The sequence below is a fragment of the Chiloscyllium punctatum genome, chromosome 32, assembly GCF_047496795.1.
Source record: "Chiloscyllium punctatum isolate Juve2018m chromosome 32, sChiPun1.3, whole genome shotgun sequence".
Classification (NCBI taxonomy): Eukaryota; Metazoa; Chordata; class Chondrichthyes; order Orectolobiformes; family Hemiscylliidae; genus Chiloscyllium; species Chiloscyllium punctatum.
In genome coordinates, this window is record NC_092770.1 from 53684716 (window position 1) to 53705558 (window position 20843).

The 20843-nt window shown below is 40.3% G+C and overlaps 1 protein-coding gene across 6 annotated transcripts in view; it reads right to left on the bottom strand.

Annotated features, from left to right (window-relative positions):
• Positions 1-20843, bottom strand: part of aass (aminoadipate-semialdehyde synthase) — a 72293-nt gene that overhangs the window by 43904 nt on the left and 7546 nt on the right. For 4 of the 6 annotated variants that reach the window (XM_072552402.1, XM_072552399.1, XM_072552403.1 and 1 more), the window contains 7 exons: positions 13092-13321; positions 11091-11267; positions 9455-9539; positions 9305-9372; positions 6295-6441; positions 3556-3634; positions 1685-1812 (listed from right to left, as the gene is read on the bottom strand). In XM_072552402.1, coding sequence (XP_072408503.1) covers positions 1685-1812; positions 3556-3634; positions 6295-6441; positions 9305-9372; positions 9455-9539; positions 11091-11267; positions 13092-13313 — 906 coding nt within the window. In that variant the 5' untranslated portion in view covers positions 13314-13321. The remainder of the gene's footprint in view (positions 1-1684; positions 1813-3555; positions 3635-6294; positions 6442-9304; positions 9373-9454; positions 9540-11090; positions 11268-13091; positions 13322-20843) is intronic. The other 2 variants (XM_072552404.1, XM_072552405.1) reach the window with 2 other exon arrangements.

The window sequence follows — 20843 nt, forward strand, 5'->3', positions numbered from 1 at the left end:
AGTAGGGAGGTCTTGTTGCAGTTGTACATGACATTGGTTAGGACAGTTTTGGAATATTGTGTGCAAATATTGCCTGGTCTCCCTCCTATTGGAAGGATGTTGTGAAACTTGAAAGGGTTAAGAAACAATTTACAAGAATGTTGCCAGGGTTGGAGGATTTGAGCTATCAGGAGACATTGAATAGGTTGGGACAGCTTTCCCTGGAGCGTCGGAAGCTGAGGGATGACTTTATAGAGGTTTATAAAATCATGAGGGGCATGGATAGGGTAAATAGACAAGGTCTTTTCCCTGGAGTGGAGGAGTCCAGAACTAGAAGGTGTAGGGTGAGAGGGGAAAGATTTAAAAGAGACGTAAGGGACAACTTTTTCACACAGAGGGTGATACGTGTGTGGAATGAGCTGCCAGAGCAAGTGTTGAAAGCTGGTATAATTACAACATTGAAAAGGCATCTGGATGGGTATATTAATAGGAAGGGTTTTGAGGGATATGGGCAAGTTCTGGCAAATAGGACTAGATTCGTTTAGATATCTGGTAGGCATCCACGAGTTGGACCAAAGGATCTGTTTCCATGCTCTACATCTCTATGGCTTTAAGTGTGGGGTGCAGCTCTATCCGGGTTGAGTTCAGCTCAAACAAATTTTGATTGGAACATAAATTGTCCTGTTGACAAGATTGTCATGCAAATTTGATAGGAACACAAATAATGGTATCAGCAGGACAGCTGCTCATCAAATAATCAAAGAAAGCCATAGAAAGTTAGCACAATGGGACAGCAAGCAACGAAGAAAGCAGATGGTACACTGACCATTACTATAAGGCAATGGATGTACAAGAATAAGGATGTCTTGCTACAATTGCTACAGGGATTAGATGAGACTAAATCTGGCATGCTGTGTGCAGTTTTCATCTATGCATTTCAAGAAAGACGTGCTTACATTAGAGACAATATTGGGAAGGTTCATTGGATTGGTCTCTGGGATGGAGGGCTGTCCTGTGAAGAGAGGATGGGTACATTGGATCTGAATACTCTGGAATTCAGAAGAATAGCGGAGATTCTCACTGAAATATTCAAGATTATGAAGGAACTTCACTGGGTGGGTACTGAGAGGCTGTTTCCCCTAGCTGGAGACACTGTCAGGATTAGAGGTCAGTATTTTAAGTCTGAAGTGATGAGAAATTTTTTCACGCAGTGATTGAAAGACTCTGGGATTTACTAAGCTCATAAATGCGCCGTCATTTATCAGATTTAAAGCGGAGATAGATTTTTGTCCTCTAAAGGTATCAGAGGATCTGGGGAGTGAGAGGGAAAACTCAGGCACAAGATCATCCAATATCCTATTAAATGGTGGAGTGGGCTCAGGGACCAGAATGTTTTCTTGTGCTCCTTTTTCCTTTTGGTCATAAGAGTTCTGTAAAAACCTAGAAATATCACCAAGCCACCTCAAGACTAAAGACAACACTGAAAAATGGTCGGAGGCACAGGAGAAATTCTTTCCTTTGCAGTTTCTCAAAAAATAACGATAATCGGTCAATGACTGACTATAAAACTGGAGCAGCCAAGACACTAAGCTTAATCACCTAGAAAAACAACTGCCCTTCAAATAAATTTTGGGTTCTAGAATATTCACACTGCGTCATATAGTGATTATGTTTTATACAAGCCAAACGTTTTCTTGTTTCTTACGTCAACACTGAAGCGCGAGGTGTATATTTGAGGATGGTGTTGATATTCCACAGGGTCATATTTCCCATCACTCTTTCTAACAACGTGATGATGACGGCTCAGAACTGTGCAGTAAACCTTTCTTTGATCTATGCAATGAATCACAGACAGTTAGTTCCAAACCGAACAGCTCGCAATATCTCAATTCCTGTTATTTTTGATGAAGAACAGAGAAAGCCACATAATTTGGTTTACTCCCCTCGCCATTTGCCAGTTTTTGATAATGATTGTCTAACTCTCCTGCCCCAAAGAGTGCCAGTCATTTCAAGACCTGGACATGAATGGTAGCCATTCCATTTTGTATTGTCTGCTGGTGACAATGTCAAAGCAGAACAGGCTCAATGTGCTGAGGCAGTGTAAGCAGGGTGGGTCAGGTGGCACAGTGGTAATTTCTCTACCTCTGAGCCACGAGGCCTAGGTTCAAGTCCCATCCGCTCCAGAGATTATGTCATAACATCCCTCAACAGGTTGATTTAAAATGAGTTTAAGCGAGCAGCCTAGTGACATTATCACTGGACTGTTAATCTGGAAATTATGATAATATTCTGGAAACCCAGGGTCAAATCCCACCACATTAGATGGTGAAATTTGAATTCACTCAAAAAAGAAAATATGGAATATAGAGTCTATACGATGATCATGAATCGATTGTCAGGGCTAGCCTACCTGGTTCACTAATATCCTTCAAGGAAGGAAATTCCCATCCTTACCTGGTCTGGCCTCTAGGTGACTCCACACCCACCCTCTGGCCTATTAGAGATGGGCAACAAATGCTGGTTTAGCCAACAATGCTCTCATCTCATGACTTCATTAAAAAAAGAACAAATGCCAAATCCTGCCCTATGTAAAACTATTCATCAGGTCAAGTAGTACTGTGTCCTTCCCCATGGTATGTCAGAAGCAAATCACCATCTGTTAGGTGGTCACATTGTTCATATACTGATGTGTCATGTTCTTTTATGGTTATATAAAAGATGCAAGTCATATGACAAATACAGCCAATGGGGATTCTGTGGCAAGTATGAAACCAGTTCTGAAGTAATTTGATTATTTTAAGCATCATTCTTTTGTAACATAATCACAACTGATAAGAAGGAAATTTTTCAGTTGCCTGTGTTCACTTGACATCAAAAGTGCAGACGGTGGGTGCAACCGAACAGCTCCTTCCCGCAGTTATTAGACTTCTGAATGGACCTCTTAAATTTTAAACTAAATGTTGATCTCGCTGTTGTTCACCTTCTCTGCAGTCATAACATTGTACTCCTCACTTGTTGTATTACCCTATTGCACTTTGTATGGTATGATCTGCCCATACTGCACACAAAACAAAACATTTCACCGTACCTAGGTACATGTGACAATAATAATTCAAATCAAATCAAATCAGAACATCACTCTTTCAGCATTCTTCTGAGAACCGTTTGATCCAGTCAATGACATCAGGCTACGAGCAGGCAGTGTTCAGTGGGCTCCCCATACACAACACTAATACACCTGGGATCAGACAATGCACAGTGTGCATGGTGCTAAGTTCCGACAAACATATCATGATAAGACAAGCAAGCTATGACATATGAACTTGCTGACAATAGTACAAGCTAAAGCATATGCAATGCAGTAACATACCAGAGTTCAGACAAACACATAACAATCTCACTTCTGAGTTCAGACAACAGTGTTCAGATTCCCTAGTTCAGACAATATACAGCACTCACACGCATTTCCAACACTGTGGGGAGAGCCGTGGGCATGACAGTGCACAAATACAAGACATTTGTCAGATCAGATTATTATAAAAGTATTGGACGAATCAAATTATAACTATTAAATACCTCCAGACTGAAAAACATCTTGCAGCTCATGTGGTTCAACAAATTCACAAGGAAGTTCAGTGAATATTTCCTGTGCTCCCTGGAAAGGAACAGCAGTTATCGAGAAGAATATTTTGTTTCATCCCATTTTCAATGTCATTGTTTCATATTTACGTCAAAGGAACTGTAAATTATATAGCGTCTATAATGTTAAAGTAGGAAACAACCAAACTTGAAACAAAAACTCAAAAGAAACAAAATGCTTAAAAACTCTTGAATGTCTTTCAAGAAGTTTCATTAGAGCAGTATGCAATAAAATTTGTAGAAAAGCAGCACTTTCTAGCAAAATGTAATAAAGGTTTCTATGTAGTTAACTTCAAATAATCAACAACCCTTGAGAATGTAATTATTTTGCTCTTTCGTTGAAATGTACAACTCTTAAGATTAGAATCATGAAGTAGTTACATCACAGAAGGAGGCTATTTGGCCCATCAAACCCATGCTTGCTCTTTGCAAAAGGAATTTAGCAAGCTGCTCCCCTTTCACTTCAGGGCTTTGTTCAATTCCCTCAGCAAGTCCTCCCTCACTCCAAAAATCCTCAGCTCATCCCCAACCTCAGTTCATTGAAAATAATAGTTATCTTCCTCCTGATACTAATCCCCAACCCCTTCAAAATAATGTTAGTAACTGTACACAGGGTGGCTGTAATAGGGAGAATTCAACGTTAGCATTCCTTCGTGTGGCCTCTCAGTCTGTATACAGAACTCAGTTCTCGATGTGTGAAAAGTTCTTAACAGTTAGAAATTATTTTTGAGATATAAAGCCAGAGCAAAAATGTGCTCGTTAAATCACAAACCATTTAACACAATTTCTTCACAAGGTAAAACAAAATCCATTCATGAATTGAAAATGACAGATGAATTCATTTTCTTGCAGTTGTACTAACCCAATGCACACAAACAGCCAGCTAGCAGGACTGAATCACCACTCACAGTTTATTGAAAGGTCTGCAAAAATGACCAACAGGCATGGTTTTAAAAAGACAATTAAATCTAACTCCCCTGCAAATGACCATGAAGACAACTACAGCTCTGATTAAACAGAATTAAAACTGCACGAGCATTGAGCAATTCATATTAGATATAGGAATTTGAACATTGTAACGAGAATCATGTTAGCTAAGCTAAGGAACAACAGGCTCCATAAATTTCTGGATAAATGAATACAGTGTCTAAATAATCCCAAGTGTATGAACAGCTATTTTAACAATCAATTTAAGATAACAGGTGAGCATGTACTGTGGCTTATTTATACTGCCTAGAAGTGATCTACATTTTTGTGCAGAGATCAGATGTCTGTAAACAAAAGAAACATGTTAAAGCCATGGGGCTTTCTTTTAATTACCTTGGAGTTTGGGGGAGTATTTCCACTCCACCCCCCCCTCCATTGTTTACTCCATGGCAACACATCAACTAATCAGATTCAACTTTCAAGCAATCAGCATCCTTTTCTCCTGTAGTATAAATTGTTGTGATCATCAGATATTCATGCATTTTTCCTGATGTGAGTAAGACAACATTTCTCTTTTCAGCAACATTCTGTGTCTGTACAAGCAAGTGAACATATAAACTGCTAGTCAAAAAATCCAAAAATCACCTTGTTCATCTTCTACCATCCTGACAGTCACATGATGTAACAATAAAGGAATTGTCAACTGATTTTCAATCATTAATGATGCAAGGAAACCTCTGAGCGTGACAGTTTTGAGAACCACAATCCACAGTTAACTGCTCCTTCCAAGCATTATCTCGGGACTTCGAAAAAAAATTCATGCACTGCATCCCAAAATGTTATTTTCTGGAATGCATCAAATTTCTATTTGAATACATTGATGTCACAATCTTTCACCATTTCCCCAAGGAGCTACTCCATAGACTGACAAGTCACTGACTGCAATATTGGTTTTGAATTTAGCGCTCCCCATTCTCAAGAAGGACCCATATCCAAGTCATGTTCAATCATACTGATTCAAGTGAACAAAAAAAAAGGTGCACTGAATCCTCAAAAAATAGCGGTGTTATGATAGAATTACGGTGCCATTTTGAAGGGCATCCCACATTCCAATATCACCATTTGCTTACGTATTATTTCGTATCTCCTTCCCTTCTCTGAATTTGCTGACTCCCACCACAAATTGCACTGCAGCACAAAATGCCAAAAACAATAACTTTGACTGCGTCGATAACATGGCAAACTTTACTGCACTCTTCCAACTCTCATTAGTACACTAAGCTGAACAAAAATTACTGTACTGAGGTTTCCCAGAACCAACTCCTACATCTATTAATGCTTTTTCCTGTACAAGATCTGACAATTTTAAGATGTAAGCAAATTAGAAAAATGATATATTTCACATATGTATTTTTTTGACAGAACATTTTTGTAGATAAACTGAATATATAGGGGTCTCTTCGGCTCAATAAAAATTTGTGGGCTTATTTTAATTTTATCCTACTGGAAAGAATACCAAAGAGACATTTAAAGTAATCAATTTGCATGATCACTGAAGCTGTGCAGAGCAAGTTGACAGGAGTCCATTCAGGATTCCAACCTTAACAATGCACCCAAGCCATGTGGCTGTCTGAGAATACTAGGCAGATGTGAGCACTTCTGAGAGTGCTTCGTCTCTGCAATACCACCAGACTTGACCAAAATATTACAAGCATTCCCCTCAAACTTAACAAAACACATGCAACCTACCTTGGAGACATTACCGGTACCTGTGAACACAAACGTAACTGGTCCAATGGACTTCGGCATTAAACCTAAGGAGATCTCGTAACCGCAGTCCCGCACAGCTTGCACTGCCTGGGCACTGTTCCTGTAATTGTGAGCCATGCCAATATGCTGAAAACAGAATGCATCGACTGAATATATCAATGCTCATTCATTAAACAGCTCACCGGCTGACTCCAAATCAGCACTGGTGGCTTCATGACTAGATTCACTGGAAGGACTTCACTGAGACTGCCTCTCCCCAACATCGTCCCTCCACCACCATCTTCCCTACCCCCACACCACTCAAAAGGTGGGAGCTCCATCACTCTTCAAGCACAGTTACAGGAGCAAAGCAGGACAACCTCTGTGGCAAGTGCAACCTTGAAGAGTGGCCCTAAATAATTATCATAGACCCGTATTGTTAGATGGTGTTAGGATGGATGAGAGGTTTGGCCTTTTTGTAAAGGGTTTGAAAATTCTGGTCCCAGAAACTATCCATTAAAAATCCAAGTATTTGAAAGTAAAGCTTCCCGAGGACAGTTGCATTTATTTTTTAAAATTAGCAATATTATGAATGAGGATTTTCTGTTAACACCAAAGTAATTTATCTATATAGACACCAGAAGTCCCGGGCTGCTTGAGTGAGCATTTCTCAGTCTGAGTCCAACTTAGCCTCTGTGTCCCAGGATTAGGGAGGTCCTAATTGTTAATAATTGGTTCATCACAATTGTTAAATGTTTTCATTAAGGTTAAGAGAAATAAAGGGAAGATCACAGTGACACTTGTTTTTTTTAATTATTCATGAGATGAGGGCATCGCTGGCTAGGCCAGCATTAATTACCCATCCCTAATTATCCAGAGGGCAGTTAAGAGTCAACCACATTGGCTGTGGGTCTGGAGTCGCATGTAAATCAGACCAGATGGCAGTTTCCTTCCCTAAAAAGGACATTAGTGAACCAGGTGGGTTTTTCCAACAATCAGTAATGGATTCATGGTCATCATTCAGCACTTTAATTCCAGTTATTTATTGAATTCGTAAGACTAAGTCAGTCAATAAACTCTCTGAACAACAAAAAGCTGAGAGTTTTGATTTTCATCTCACCAGCCGGATTGGATTCCATTAATACTGATATGAATTCAACAGCCCCGACTGGAACTTGTGTCAGGAGAAGTTAGGATTCACACTCATGTACTGTTCTGGTGAGCAACATTCTGAAATCTTTATCTAGGAGAACATAAATCTTAATCTTGAACAATGCAATAACAAGTGCAACTAACATATCTAACCTCCAGCAAGTAAGACGATGTGTTCAAAAGAACAGGGTGGAAAGAAACTAAGTTGAGAGAGTACTGACAAAATAAGAATAAGTCAGTCGTAGGATCAGGAGAGATAAGAGAATCTGAGCCTGCTCTGGCATTCAGTAAGATCATGATTGGTCAGTTTTTGGTCTTAACCCCACTTCCTTTCCTATAACCCTGGAACACCCTGGTCAATTAAGACTCTCTGTAACATCAATGTACAGAAAGGGCCAAGCTGCACTACTGTCTGAAAAGAGAACTTCAAGACTAAATCCCCTCAGAGCAAAATCATTATATTTCAAACAGAAGAACCTTTATTTTTAAACTGTCCCTCCCAATTCCAAATCCCCCAAAAAGGAGAAGCATCTTCTCAGCATCTACCCAATCAAGAAGCTTCAGAATCTATCGCTTCTCATTCTACTAAACTTCAGTGAGTTTTTGATCCTACCAATACCCTAAAATGTGTTGCAAGACTATTCCACTTTTATGTTCCAATCCTTTTGCAATAAAGGCTAGCACTCCACATACTTTCTGAATTACCCAAAGTGCCTGCATGTTAGTTTTTGTGATTCATATGCAAGGTCACCCAGATTCCTCTGTACATACATAAAGTTCAGTATTACTCTAGTTAAATATTATTCTGCTTTTCTATTCTTACCCTGCCAAAGTGGACAACTTCACATTTTACCACGCTATACCTCATCTGCAAATCTTTTTTCCTCACTTGTTTCTCCATATTGCTTTGGCCTCAATTTTCTTGGAATCTTGAAGATTCCATGGCATATCCAAAATGGAGCTGAAAACCCTGATCTAGAAGTTGCACTTTCATTTCTGAGGGATCTTATTTTTGTGTGACGGGTAAACACAAACTCAGCAGGACCAGTTGAATTCATTGTTGAAACCATGTGGATGGATACATGAAAACAGAGTGACAATGAGACCAGTAAAGGGCCAATTTAGATGCGGGCTGCAGAAAATTGGCTTAGAGTTTATAAAGGGACCTTGGGATCAGTGGAGGGGCAGTGATTGGCATGGAGGCTATAAAGGGCCATTGAAGGTTGTTGGAAAGTTTGGCATAAGTTGAGATCCACAGAGCATGGGGAGCAGATGGAGCAGTGTGAGGGCCAGAGGACTTCAGTTCAAGAAAACTGTGATGAAGTCTTAGAAAACCAAGAGTGGCATTTTAAACAGCCTGCCTTGGTATTGTACAAATCTGTGTCTGTCTCTGAAATGTTTCCAGGGATAGCCAGCATAAATTCAACATGTACCTGCCCCCATCTTGGGAGTGAAATCTAAGTTTTTGTTTCCTCATCATTAATTGCTTTCCTAGCTATCAGCAAGTTTGGTTATACTACTGTCATTTCTTCATCCAAGCTATTATTGTAGTTTGTAAATAATTGCAGCCCCAGCATAATTCTTGTGGGAGTCCATCAGTTACAATGGAACCAAACTGAAAATGACCCATATATTCCAAATCTCTGTATCCTGTTAACTAACTAATCCTCTATTCATGCTAATATATGACCCCCAACAACAGGAGTTCTGATCTTCTGCTATACACTTTTATGGAACACCTCATCAAATCCAAATACATACTCCATCTAATGCTTCCCTTTTATCCATCCTGCTTGTTACATCAACAAACCCAGGAGCACAATACTTCATAAAAGCAGGAAAAATAGAGGACCCTTACCATGAAAGGAGTGTGGTGGCCGAGAGCAAGGAAGCGCAGGCCCAAACCATGTAAAATGTTGATCATTCCTATTTCAACCAGCAGGAGGAAAGAATTAGGAAGGTATTGTTTTTGTTCCAAGGGGAAAAGGTTACAATGGGATAAACGTACCTGCTACTCCAGCCCATTTGCCAAATGCCACAATTCTTGTCCCTTTGCTATCCACCATTTTTTCATAATCAATGAGGCGGATTTTCTAGAAGTACAACAAAAAGGAACATGAGCTCTTTGGGAGTACAGCTTCTCACAGGTGATTAAACATAGTTAGCAACACCAAAGTATTAACACCAAAGTGAAATAGAAACTCAAATTCAAATTAAACAGGGTCTCCACACAAACTCAAAAATTCTTCCGTAAAATACTACACTGCAATGCAGCACTCTTACAATGACTCAAAAACAGGGAAACTGCTGCCAACAGCAAAATTTAAAACAAAACAGAAAATATAGGCACTTTCAGGAGCTCCATTTCCATTATGTTCCTTTTTTATTTAGATTTCTAGCATCCACAGTCCTCTTTCCCCTCCCCCACAAGATGATTTCATGGAGGAAATTACCCAACATGCACATTATTGTGTAAAATACACAATAATTACACAGAATAAAGAATAGTTATAGTATCTTGTTAACTGATTTCTTACTATTTTTGCAGGGAGATGGAGTTTTTTTTCTAAAGAATTTCACTCAACTGTTTTGCTCTTAAGTATCCACCCAATCCAGAGTTTTTGTTGATTTAATCGAATCACCTTTAAAAAAGATTTTATCCTTCGTACTATGGATACACACCTTTTTTTTAAAATCACATTAAAAATGTTCACAATGTTGGTTCCTGATAGTGCGTAATCGACACAATTGCCCATTTCAGTTTCCACAATTCCAGATTCTGAGAGATCAACAATATAAAAGCTAGCATGCCAAATCAAACCATCACATATTAATTAGGCTTCTGTAAAACAAAAATGCAACCTCAACAATGACAAGGGACAGGAGCTTTGCTTTCAGTTTGGGCCCCAGATGTCAGGTAGGGGGCAGAATCATGCACTGTGTCGAGTTATTTCATGGCAGTGATTTCCTCGGAGTTAGCCACTTTGTGTCCAGAGAGTGGGCTAATTGTCCTTAATCTCTTGATGGTGGAGGGACTAATAGGAAGCCCCCCCGCCCCCCCAGGAGGAGCTGATGCCTGCCATTTCAGGTGAGATAGACAGAGGGCCTCCATCTATTAAACTAAAAATGGTCACAGCAGCTAGGCTGTCATTGCATTGGAGGAACCCCTCAATACAGAATGGCCTGTGAGTTACAATCAGAAAAGCAGAACAGTCAACTTCTCTACAGAACAGTGAGCAAGAGTTGACAATATCAGAAGGGGCTTACAAACTAGGTGAACAATTTCAGTTGGCTTCTAAAAATAATTACTTAAGGCCAATTAACTTACATTAATTGGCTACGTGCTGCTAGAAAATACCAACCCTTAACCCTTCTCTGGGAAAATGGCCCCAGGGTAGGATATTGCTGACAAGTTAGATATCCACCTCTGTACTCATCCAAAGAGTGTCAGTCTGAATAGCAAGAGAATTTCCAACAGATCTTGAAGCCGACACACTCAGCCTCTGTCTGTATTCATTATTATCACTAATGATAAAGATGTGGAAAATGTTCAAACAAAGAAATCTTACCAGGGGTGTAAAGGCCCTGTAAAAGGTCACCAAAATCAAACTCAAAAGTATTTTCTAACAAACATTCTATTATACCTTTTCAATGATAGCATCCAGAAGAGGCATATTTGCCTCTTGGGCTTTAATTGTGTGTGAAAAGAAGGCATAAGTCTTTTTAGGTATCAGCTTCTCCACTGGAGGACTTTTCACTCCAATAATTAAAGAAGCCTCAGAGATATCTTCCTGGATTATAGCCCCTGCCTGCCGATAATCCTAAAAATGAAAACATTATAAAAATAAATCAGGTTATTTTCCCCACAGTGAACTTCAAACATATTGAGTCTCAGCAAGGCAATACGTTCCTTATACCATTTGGTGATTTTACTTACATTCATCATTTACTCATGATTAGGTAAAGGAAATTAAAATTTGAGATAGAATTGGCAGGGGAAGACTAGAAATCTATATAAACTTTGGGGAAAAAAGGATATCAGACATTTAATGAACATTTTAGGCATTTCAGACTTATACAAATGCTAATAATGCAAGTTTAAAAATATGTTTGCTGCAAACATTAGAACACCAACAATTAACAGCTTAGAAATTCTGCTCAATCGACTGAAATTATTGTAACTGGCATAGAAAACCAGAACTTGACATCAATTTTAATTCAGCACACCTTATATTTCGCAAACTAAAGTAAGCCTTGCTACAAGCTTTGCTACACCCCAAAAATGAATTAATAACAACTGGAAGTTTTCACTAAGTGTGTTTATTTCCAAACCTATAGAATTTGTTAAAAATTAAGTTAGCTCTTTTAGGTGCTAGGAGCGAAAAGGGCAAATTTTAAAAGGTTTTGAATTATTTTAAGAATTTACTTTATTAACAAACTGCAATGCCCCAACATAGAAAATAATTTTAAATTTTTGGAAAACAAACATCATTTAAAACTCAGTTACTCATACATGTCGGCTTGACAGCAATTAAAAATGCTTATTTTTCATAGGAAGTCTATTTTTGTTGCAATAATTACACTACTTAAATGACTTTTTAAATTAAGGCAATTTTAAACTTTTAAAGAAGCACTCGGTTTCAAAACATCACTGCTGCACTGGTTCAGGGCAGCTTGTGCAATAATAATATGCAAGCTTGACAGTGTGGAAACACAGGGTGGGATGACAAGAAAACTTTTTTTTAATATGGGTGTAATTTTGAGCATGCACCTGGATTGTGATTGCAACTCAATGAGGAAACTCTTGCCACCCCACATCTCTCCCTTGTGCTTGTAAACAACATTTGGACTGCTGTTTTTCTGAAGTTCTCTCCATTTAAAAAAAAGCTTTTTGGAGGGAAGAGAACACTAAAAAGAGGAAGAACTGGAAAACAAACTAAGAGGAACAGAGACGTTAATTGTGCATTAAATGAGAAAAGTTGGCAACTGATGGAATCTTTAAAAATTTGGATTTTGGCAACTTTCATTCCAAACTGAACACGCAAGCACAATGGAAGAACTCATGCTTGTCACAAAGTGAAAACCTGGGGAAATAACTTGCTCATTATTTACATTTATGACTTTGCTCCACGTTACAGATTATTGTGTGAAGATTTTTTTTTGGAAGATAAAATAATTACATGGACAAGCACTACCAAACAAAGCACCTCAAGAAACGAATTAGAATAAGAAATTAGAACGCTTGAAACAAAAATATTCCAACAAGAACGCAAAGCTCCCTCGCAAACCTTCTGCTTTCAAATAAACAATAGCGAGACTGAGCAAAGCAGCTCATTAAAAGTGAAAAAAAACTGGAGGCAGAAACCGCTGTAGAATATTGCTACCAGAATAGTGAAGAGTCTGGAGAATAAGTTGAGAAATCTGTTCAGAGTGGGGAGCTAATGCCTGTTTAGAAATAAACATAGCCATCAAGATATAAAAGTCATGGTTTCTTAACATTTCTTTCCTTTAAAAATTAATTCTGTTCATAGAAATAAAATTGTTCCACCTTAAATTCAAAGCACGGACTTAAAAACTTGGACTGTCAGTAGCAACAATTAAAACCCAGCCTGGAAACATGTACACAATGAATCATTCACAATCACCTTTTCATGAATGGCTCGTCTATTGGATGGTTGTACCAGGACTTTGTAGCCTGCACTCGTCACCTCTTTGATGTGTCTTGGGGCCAGTGGTGCTCGCCTCTCCCAGACATTTATATCCTCCCTCCGCAAGGCCAAGACAGCTGTGTGATGCTGGTACCTTGGGTGGCTACATCGGAGGCAGCAGCTTATTGCTCTGTTTTTGTGTTTCAACAACCAAAACATGATCAAACCTGCTTACAAAAATGGAAGGAAACAATCCACATCCATTTTAGGACATGAAAAACACAAGAACTATCACATAAACATTCAAGAAGCAAGTCACTGTGCTGTGAAAAGGTGAAAACAACAGTTTGGTAATTGCTATACCCAGAAATGGTTTTCCAATTTAGCTGTATGAGGACTCTATAATTATTCTACAAACATTACTAACACCTGTTTACCCTATCCATGCCCCTCATAATTTTGTAAACCTCTATAAAGGTCACCCCTCAGCCTCCGACGCTCCAGGGAAAACAGCCCAGCCTGTCCAGCCTCCCCCAGTAGGCTGGACAGGCTGGGCTGTTTTCCCTGGAGCGTCGGAGGCTGAGGGGTGACCTTATAGAGGTTTACAAAATTATGAGGGGTATGGATAGGGTAAACAGGCAAGTCTTTTCCCTGGGGTCGAGGAGTCCAGAACTAGAGGGCATAGGTTTAGGGTGAGAGGGGAAAGATATAAAAGACAACGTTTTCACACAGAGGGTGGTACGTGTATGGAATGAGCTGCCAGAGGAAGTGGTGGAGGCTGGTACAATTGCAACATTTAAGAGGCGTTTGGATGGGTATATGAATAGGAAGGGTTTGGAGGGATATGGGCCAGGTGCTGACAGGTGGGACTAGATTGGGTTGGGATATCTGGTCGGTATGGACGGGTTGGACCAACGGGTCTGTTTCCATACTGTACATCTCTATGACTCTATAACCTGGTTGACTGGCTGGTGCTCAACATGTGGAGCCTCCTTGATCTAATACCAAAGAGCTTCCAGCTCTGAACCAGTGATTGCGGTCAGCTTACTCTGGACTGCGTACGAAATCCAGTGACTGTATTAGTTGGAAGTTCAATGTTGAAGAGTAGGAAAGTAATCAGGGGTATGTAAGTTAGCTTGCTGAGCTTGAAGGTTTGTTTTCAGATGTTTTGTTACCATATTAGGTAACATCATCAGTGAGAGTCTCTGGTGAAGCGCTGGTAGTATGTCCCACATCTCTATTTTTAGGTCTTAGTTTCTTAAGGTGGGTGATGTAATTTCTGGGTCTTTTTTTGTCCAAGGGAAGGTAGATAGAGCGGAAATCGATGTGTTTATTGACAGAGTTCTGGTTAGAATGTCATGCCTCTAAGAGTTCTCGTGCATGCCTTTGTTTCGCCTGTCCTACGATGTGTGTAATCAGGGGATCAAAGAGTGGGCACAGGCATGCAGAGACTGAACTAAAATATTTCTGTTGAGCCAAGAGGGGCAATCAAGCACTTCTTAACTCTACAAAACACAATTTTTCTTTTCAAAAAAAGGGAATTTGTTTGTTTGTGAATCGGCATCCAGCAGTGCTGGAATATCAATTGGAAGAGCTTTACACTTTACACGCTCCACCTGTTGGTCCCTTGGAATTGTAGTCAAGATTAGAGTGGTGCTGAAAAGCACAGCAGGTCAGGCAGCATCAGAGGAGCAGGAAAAAAAAAAATCAACATTTCGGGCAAAAGCCCTTCATCAGGCCTTGCTGTTTGATTTTCTTGCTGCTCGGATGCTGCCTGGCCTGCTGTGCTTTTCCAGCACTACTCTAATCTTGACTCTAATTTCCAGCATCTGCAGCCCTCACTTTCATTCTGGAACTGTAGACATTTTTAGTCATCCTGTTCAGAAATGTTACGACACACCACTGGAGCAGATAGGACTTGAACCTTCTGGCCCAGAGATAAGGGCATCCTCAGAACTGTAGGCAGAGCCTAAATATATCACAAACCTTAATCTGCAATTATAGGTAGAACACAGAATAAAACAGGCAGACTCCTGAGTCACCTTTATGAAGGCCTCAAAGTGTCATAATGGATCAGGGCTTAAAGTTGACAAACATGTATGATCTGACCATTCACTATTGTCATTAAAAAGATTACTATTCTCCTCATCTCTCCCAATAACCCCATCTCCTCAGCATATTTGCTTATTTATTCTGAATTGTGGAAGCAGCCAGGTGGATTATGATGGTAGATTATGCTTTTTATACTCCTGGGTTTCCCCACATCTGTGTTCCACAGCTCCAATTTTATTTTGTACCCTGGTGAAAGTTGAATCATTTTCCATTTTGCCATTTCACTCATAACAGGAAAAAATGTTGACAGCCATTTGCCTTAAACCTATCAAGTACATTGCACAACTTGCACTACATTGAACAGATTACAGCACATTCTGCACCAATAATTCATTCATTAAAAATGCTGCCGAGAAATTAATTCAATCCACCTTAACAACTAGGTGATAGTTGGATCAGGTCCAACAACAAATCAGTTGGAATTCATTAATCTTTGTATATTAATAAATTATAAATTAGAATTACTCCTTTTCAGACTTCTGATCATGCACCTACCATCCTCATAATTGCAGAACATTGATGGTTAATTGAAATGAAACCAAATCCTAGGCATATTGGATTTTGCAAATGTGAACATGAACGAAAAAGTGATACAACATGCCATACCATTAAATGGGTTCAAAGTGTTAGGATGTTGAAGGCACGTGCTGTATCTTTAAGAGAGAGTGAATGCCGTTCTGAACTGACAGTTTACAAGCACCTGTGTACAGTGGAAACTCAATTATCTGAACGTGATGGGCGGGCACTATTTCGTTCGGATAATCGATTATTCGGAAAATCAATTAAATGCCTTTCCTCTGGGGTTCAGAGTTTTAAAGTCTGCTCCCTATTCAGGAGGCTGCAACAGCATACAGTGGGCCAAACCCCGACCCCTCATCGCCCCAACCCGGTCCAACACTGCCCCCATCCCCCAGCACAAAGCATGCGAGCCCCCAACCTGGTCCAATACCGCTCCCACCCAAACACAAAGCGCGCAAACCCCCATCCTCCGCCCCCCAGCGTGTGCGCGCACACACACACACACACCCTTTTTACTGCAAATTTCTGTACAGGACAATTTTGGAGAGATTATTCCTGGGAAGCCGTGGGTGGGGGAAGGGGGGTGGGTTAGTGTACATCCCTCTAGAACTCCAGGGAAAGTGTGGGGAGAGACAGAGGGTGGGAGGTCAGTCATTTGGAGACGGTGCCTGTTTAATCACTGTAAACAAAAGACATGATCACTGCTGGAAACACATCTTTGATGTAATGTTTCTATCGGGACCACAAGATCTCCTTTAGATAATCCAATTTTCAGATAATTGGTATTCAGATAATCAAGGTCCCCCTGTATAGGACTAGATGGCAGTCCCAGAGTGTACTGGAAAATTGAAACTTTGTAACATTTGGCTGTGAAATGGATACCTGAGTTGGTTGTGGTTTTGACAACAATTCGAATTTAACCAATCAGTTGAAATTATGCCCCAGGATACTGAAACCCAATCGAGTTTGAATTTATCATTTTGCCAACATTGAACCAATGAGGTGATCCAATTTTGGGAGTATAAAAATGCGGACACTTTGAAAATTCCCATTTTGAAAAAGAGCAACTACCATCGAGAAATTAGGAAACACTATCAAAGGTACCTTTTCATATGAAACATACTCGCAGCAAAAAGAAAGATGATGACCCAAGGGAGCTGGAAGAAGAAAGACACCGAAGATGACAGCAGCTGTGTGGTCTTCAAATTAATTTGATGTAATTTTAATAAGTGTCTTATTGGAACAGCATATTGTTATAGAGTTGGAGGCAGATAATAAGTAGTTAAGAGAAAGGGGGCTGAGAGTTGAGAATAGTTGTTGAATGCTCACTTTTAGAGTTAAAAAATAAATTGATATTACTTTCTCTAAAGAGTGGAATCTGGGAGCTCACTGTCACTCCTTTTTTAGTAAATATTTTTATTAGAAACCTTCTTAAATCTTTTACAAAACATCTATATTCAAAAAAAAGAGTAATACCAAAAAGCAGAAAAATAGAGGCAGTACAACAATGTCATATCGTGATACTATTAGTAATGAACTACCTACTATTCTACCAGAACAAACGTATCTACTTAACTTAAACTACAAACAAATTAAATAAAACTTAAATTAAATTATAGCTCACTACTTTATTCTATTTCACTTATCATACTTCCACCGAGACTCCTATCCCTGGGTACACCAGTCATTGTACCCGTATTATTTTCCCCCACCCTCCCCCGCCCAGGGCCTCAAGGGCACCCATGCTGATTCCCACTGTTATACCATGGCCCTAATTAATATTGCTAATAAGTCTGCCATGTCTTGTAAAACAGCTCCGTTTTGTGGTGCATCATAGTTGAGAGATAGTACTGGGAGAGATGCTCCATCACCAGCCTACTCAACCCCATAAGACCTGGTGATTTTTCCAATGTCCAATTCATTGAAATGTTCTTCCTCGCTCAGTGGATAAGAATATTACACAATCTCTTTCTGTATTCCCCCCATAGAGGGCAAATTTGGCAACCCCAGAAGAAGAAATAATGGATCCACGTTAACTTCAATCCCCCGAATGTCCTTTAGCTCCCTTACTGTAGCACTCCACAATATCTCTGGATCTTACAAAATGACCAATAGCAGTGTGTAAGAGTGCCTATACTAATTTTACGTTTGGGACAGCCTGGAGACGCTCCTCTCTTGAACTTAGCTAGCTTTTCTGGTGCCATAGGAGCCCTGTGTAAGATCTTCAATTGCATGGCCTGCACTCTATTACATACTGAAATTTTCCTTACATTTTCCCATATATCTTCCCAAGTCTCCAATGAGATATCCTTTCCTAGCTTTCAATTCCAAGTCCCCGAAGACACATCCTTAAATGATACAAAATACCAACTGAAAGAGTGCCCGTGCACCGAAGCACTCTTTCCTCCCTGTCTGACTTGTAAAACTGAGCCAAGAGAATGACCTTACTTTGTATATAATCCCTTATTTGAAAGTACCGGAAAAGGTCCCTCTTAAACAATCCATATTTCTGGCTAAATGACATGAAGACCACCCCCTCGAATAAATCTTCCAGACAAGAGACTCCCTTATTCTCCCATTACTGAAAGCCAGAGTCCATTGCCCGAGGTTTAAATCTTTGAGGTCTCATCAATGGGGTAAACGGTGAGGTCTTAAGCCAATTCCCCTTGTCTTGCCTCATTATAATCCAGGCTTTCACCACATTTAAAATGATTGGACTCTTACACTGCTCATTCACGGATTTCACTTCATCCATGAATAATAGATTAACTAGGGGACATCTCGACTATGAGGTTTCAACATCAAGCCAAATAGTCTCCGAATTTCCCCGTACCCAATCACCCACATATGCTCATAGTACGCTTATTTGATACCTCCCTCACCCTTTGAGAGCTGCAATTTGGTAAAGTTAATTAGAGTGCACCTGTGACACCAAATAAAAGAACCATTGAGCCTCCGTAATACTCATCTAGGTAGCAACAATGGGAATATTCTCATGGGGTACAACAGGCGAGGAAGAACTTTCATTTTAATCAGGGTTATTTGGCCCAACCATGATTACAGTAACACCTCCCACTGCTGCAAATCCTGTTTTATCCTCTCCACTAGTTGTACATAGTTTAAACAACTGGTGGAAGGCAGGGCTAATAAAACAATTCACAAATACAAAAAAACCCTTTGACGACCATCTAAACGGGAACTGCATTCCATCCTTCAGATCAGGCACCTCCACTAATTCCCCCACCACATGGCTTCCGATTTTGTGAGGTTGATACTGTAGCCCGAACAACTGCCAAATAAATTAATTGTTTGAATCAATCAAGGAACGGTGAAATTGGACTGTACGAAGCACATTCTTCGGGGTCTTTCCCCTTCTTCAAAATGAGGGAGATATTAGCCTCCCTGAGAGAGGGCAGGAGACAATCCCATCATATGAATAGCTATGCATCCCCAGGAGTGGCTCTACCAACACAGTTATGAATTCCTTATAGAATTCACTTGGCAACCCATCTGTTCCTGGTGCTTTGCCACCCTGGAAATGCTTTATTGTTTCCTGCACTTCCTAGGCGCATTCAACAGGGAGACTTGCTCTGCATTTATCCCGGGGAGGTCCAGATTCTCAAAAAAGGACTGCATTCTCGCTGTGCCATGTTCGCCTCCCTCTGACCGATATAACTCTGCAAAGTATTCCCTAAATCTAACATTGATTTTCTTCAATACACGGGTAACTGTGCCAGCCTTCTCTCGAAGTGACATAATAGATTGGGAAGCTTGTTACCTCCTAGCCAGGTATCTACCTGGCTTATCTCCAAATTCAAACAAACAGTCTTTGTTTAGTGAAGGAGATTTTTTTTTGCCACCTGCGTGTGCGATGAGTTGAGAGCTGCTTGGAGGGCCATGACCCGCTGCAACTTGACCAGAGAGGGCCTATTATAATATGTTTCCTCAGCTATCTGCGACCAGGCCTCCAGCATCTGTTGCTGCTCCTTCCTCTGCCTCCTCCTAGTCGCTGAATACGAAATGATCAGGGCCTCATAAATATACCTTAGTGGCCTCCCCAAGTATTGCCAGATTACTGGCCCTACCTGAGTTGATATCCCAGAAGGCCCTGAACTCTCTTCTGATGTACTCAACGAATGTGCTATCCCTTAACAGGAATGGGTCCATGCACCAGTGCCGTGCATCCATTCCACCACCCACAATTTTACCATCTAAATACACTGGCGCATGGTCCAAAACAGCTATATTCCCAATTTTGCATGCCAATGTTCTGCCCAAACAATCCAGTAGCATAAAAAAAAAGTCAATTCACGTGTGGCACTTGCGTGGGTTGGAACAGAAAGTAATGCCTCTCCCGTTAGGGTGGAGATACCTCCACACATCCACTAATCCCAACTCATCACACATGTTCACCAACTGTCTAAGATTGCGCAGGCAGACCTGCCAGACCCCTTGGCACCCTGTCAACTTCGGGATCTATTGAGTGATTAAAATCCCCTCCTATTATTGTGCGAAGCACCCCAAGATTCATTAATTTAGCGACTGCATCAATTTCTAATTTTTTGAGAGGGTGCGCCGGGGGACAAAACGCATTTAAGATGCCATACTCTTCTCCAAGTATTAGAGCTTTAAGAATGATGAACCGTCCATGTTCGTCCTTAATTGGCTCAGTTACCTGGAATGGGAGGTTTCTTCTTACCAGTATGGGCACTCCTCTACTCTTGGAGCTGAAGCAGGAGAAGAATGCCCTGTCCGAACCCCACTTCTGCAGTTTCAGATGTTCCTTATGCGTTAAATGTGTCTCTTGTGGCAGGGCAATGTCCACCCTTTCCTTCCTAATGGCTTGACAGCACCTGCTTTCTTTTAATAGGGGAATGGTTTCATTTTATATTCCAGGTGCATCACCTGAACAAGTCACTTGCCATAATTGTCCAGGGCAGCCCATAGATATCCATGAGGAGGAAGCTCATTTGATGTGCAGCGAGCGACAAGACATTAACTCTATTAAATCTAAAAGCTACTCCTATAAAAACTACTACAACAACTAAAAAAACTAATCACTACATTTAACTTAAGCAAACACCCAAATAACCCCAATTCATCAGAGAGCCCTCCCCT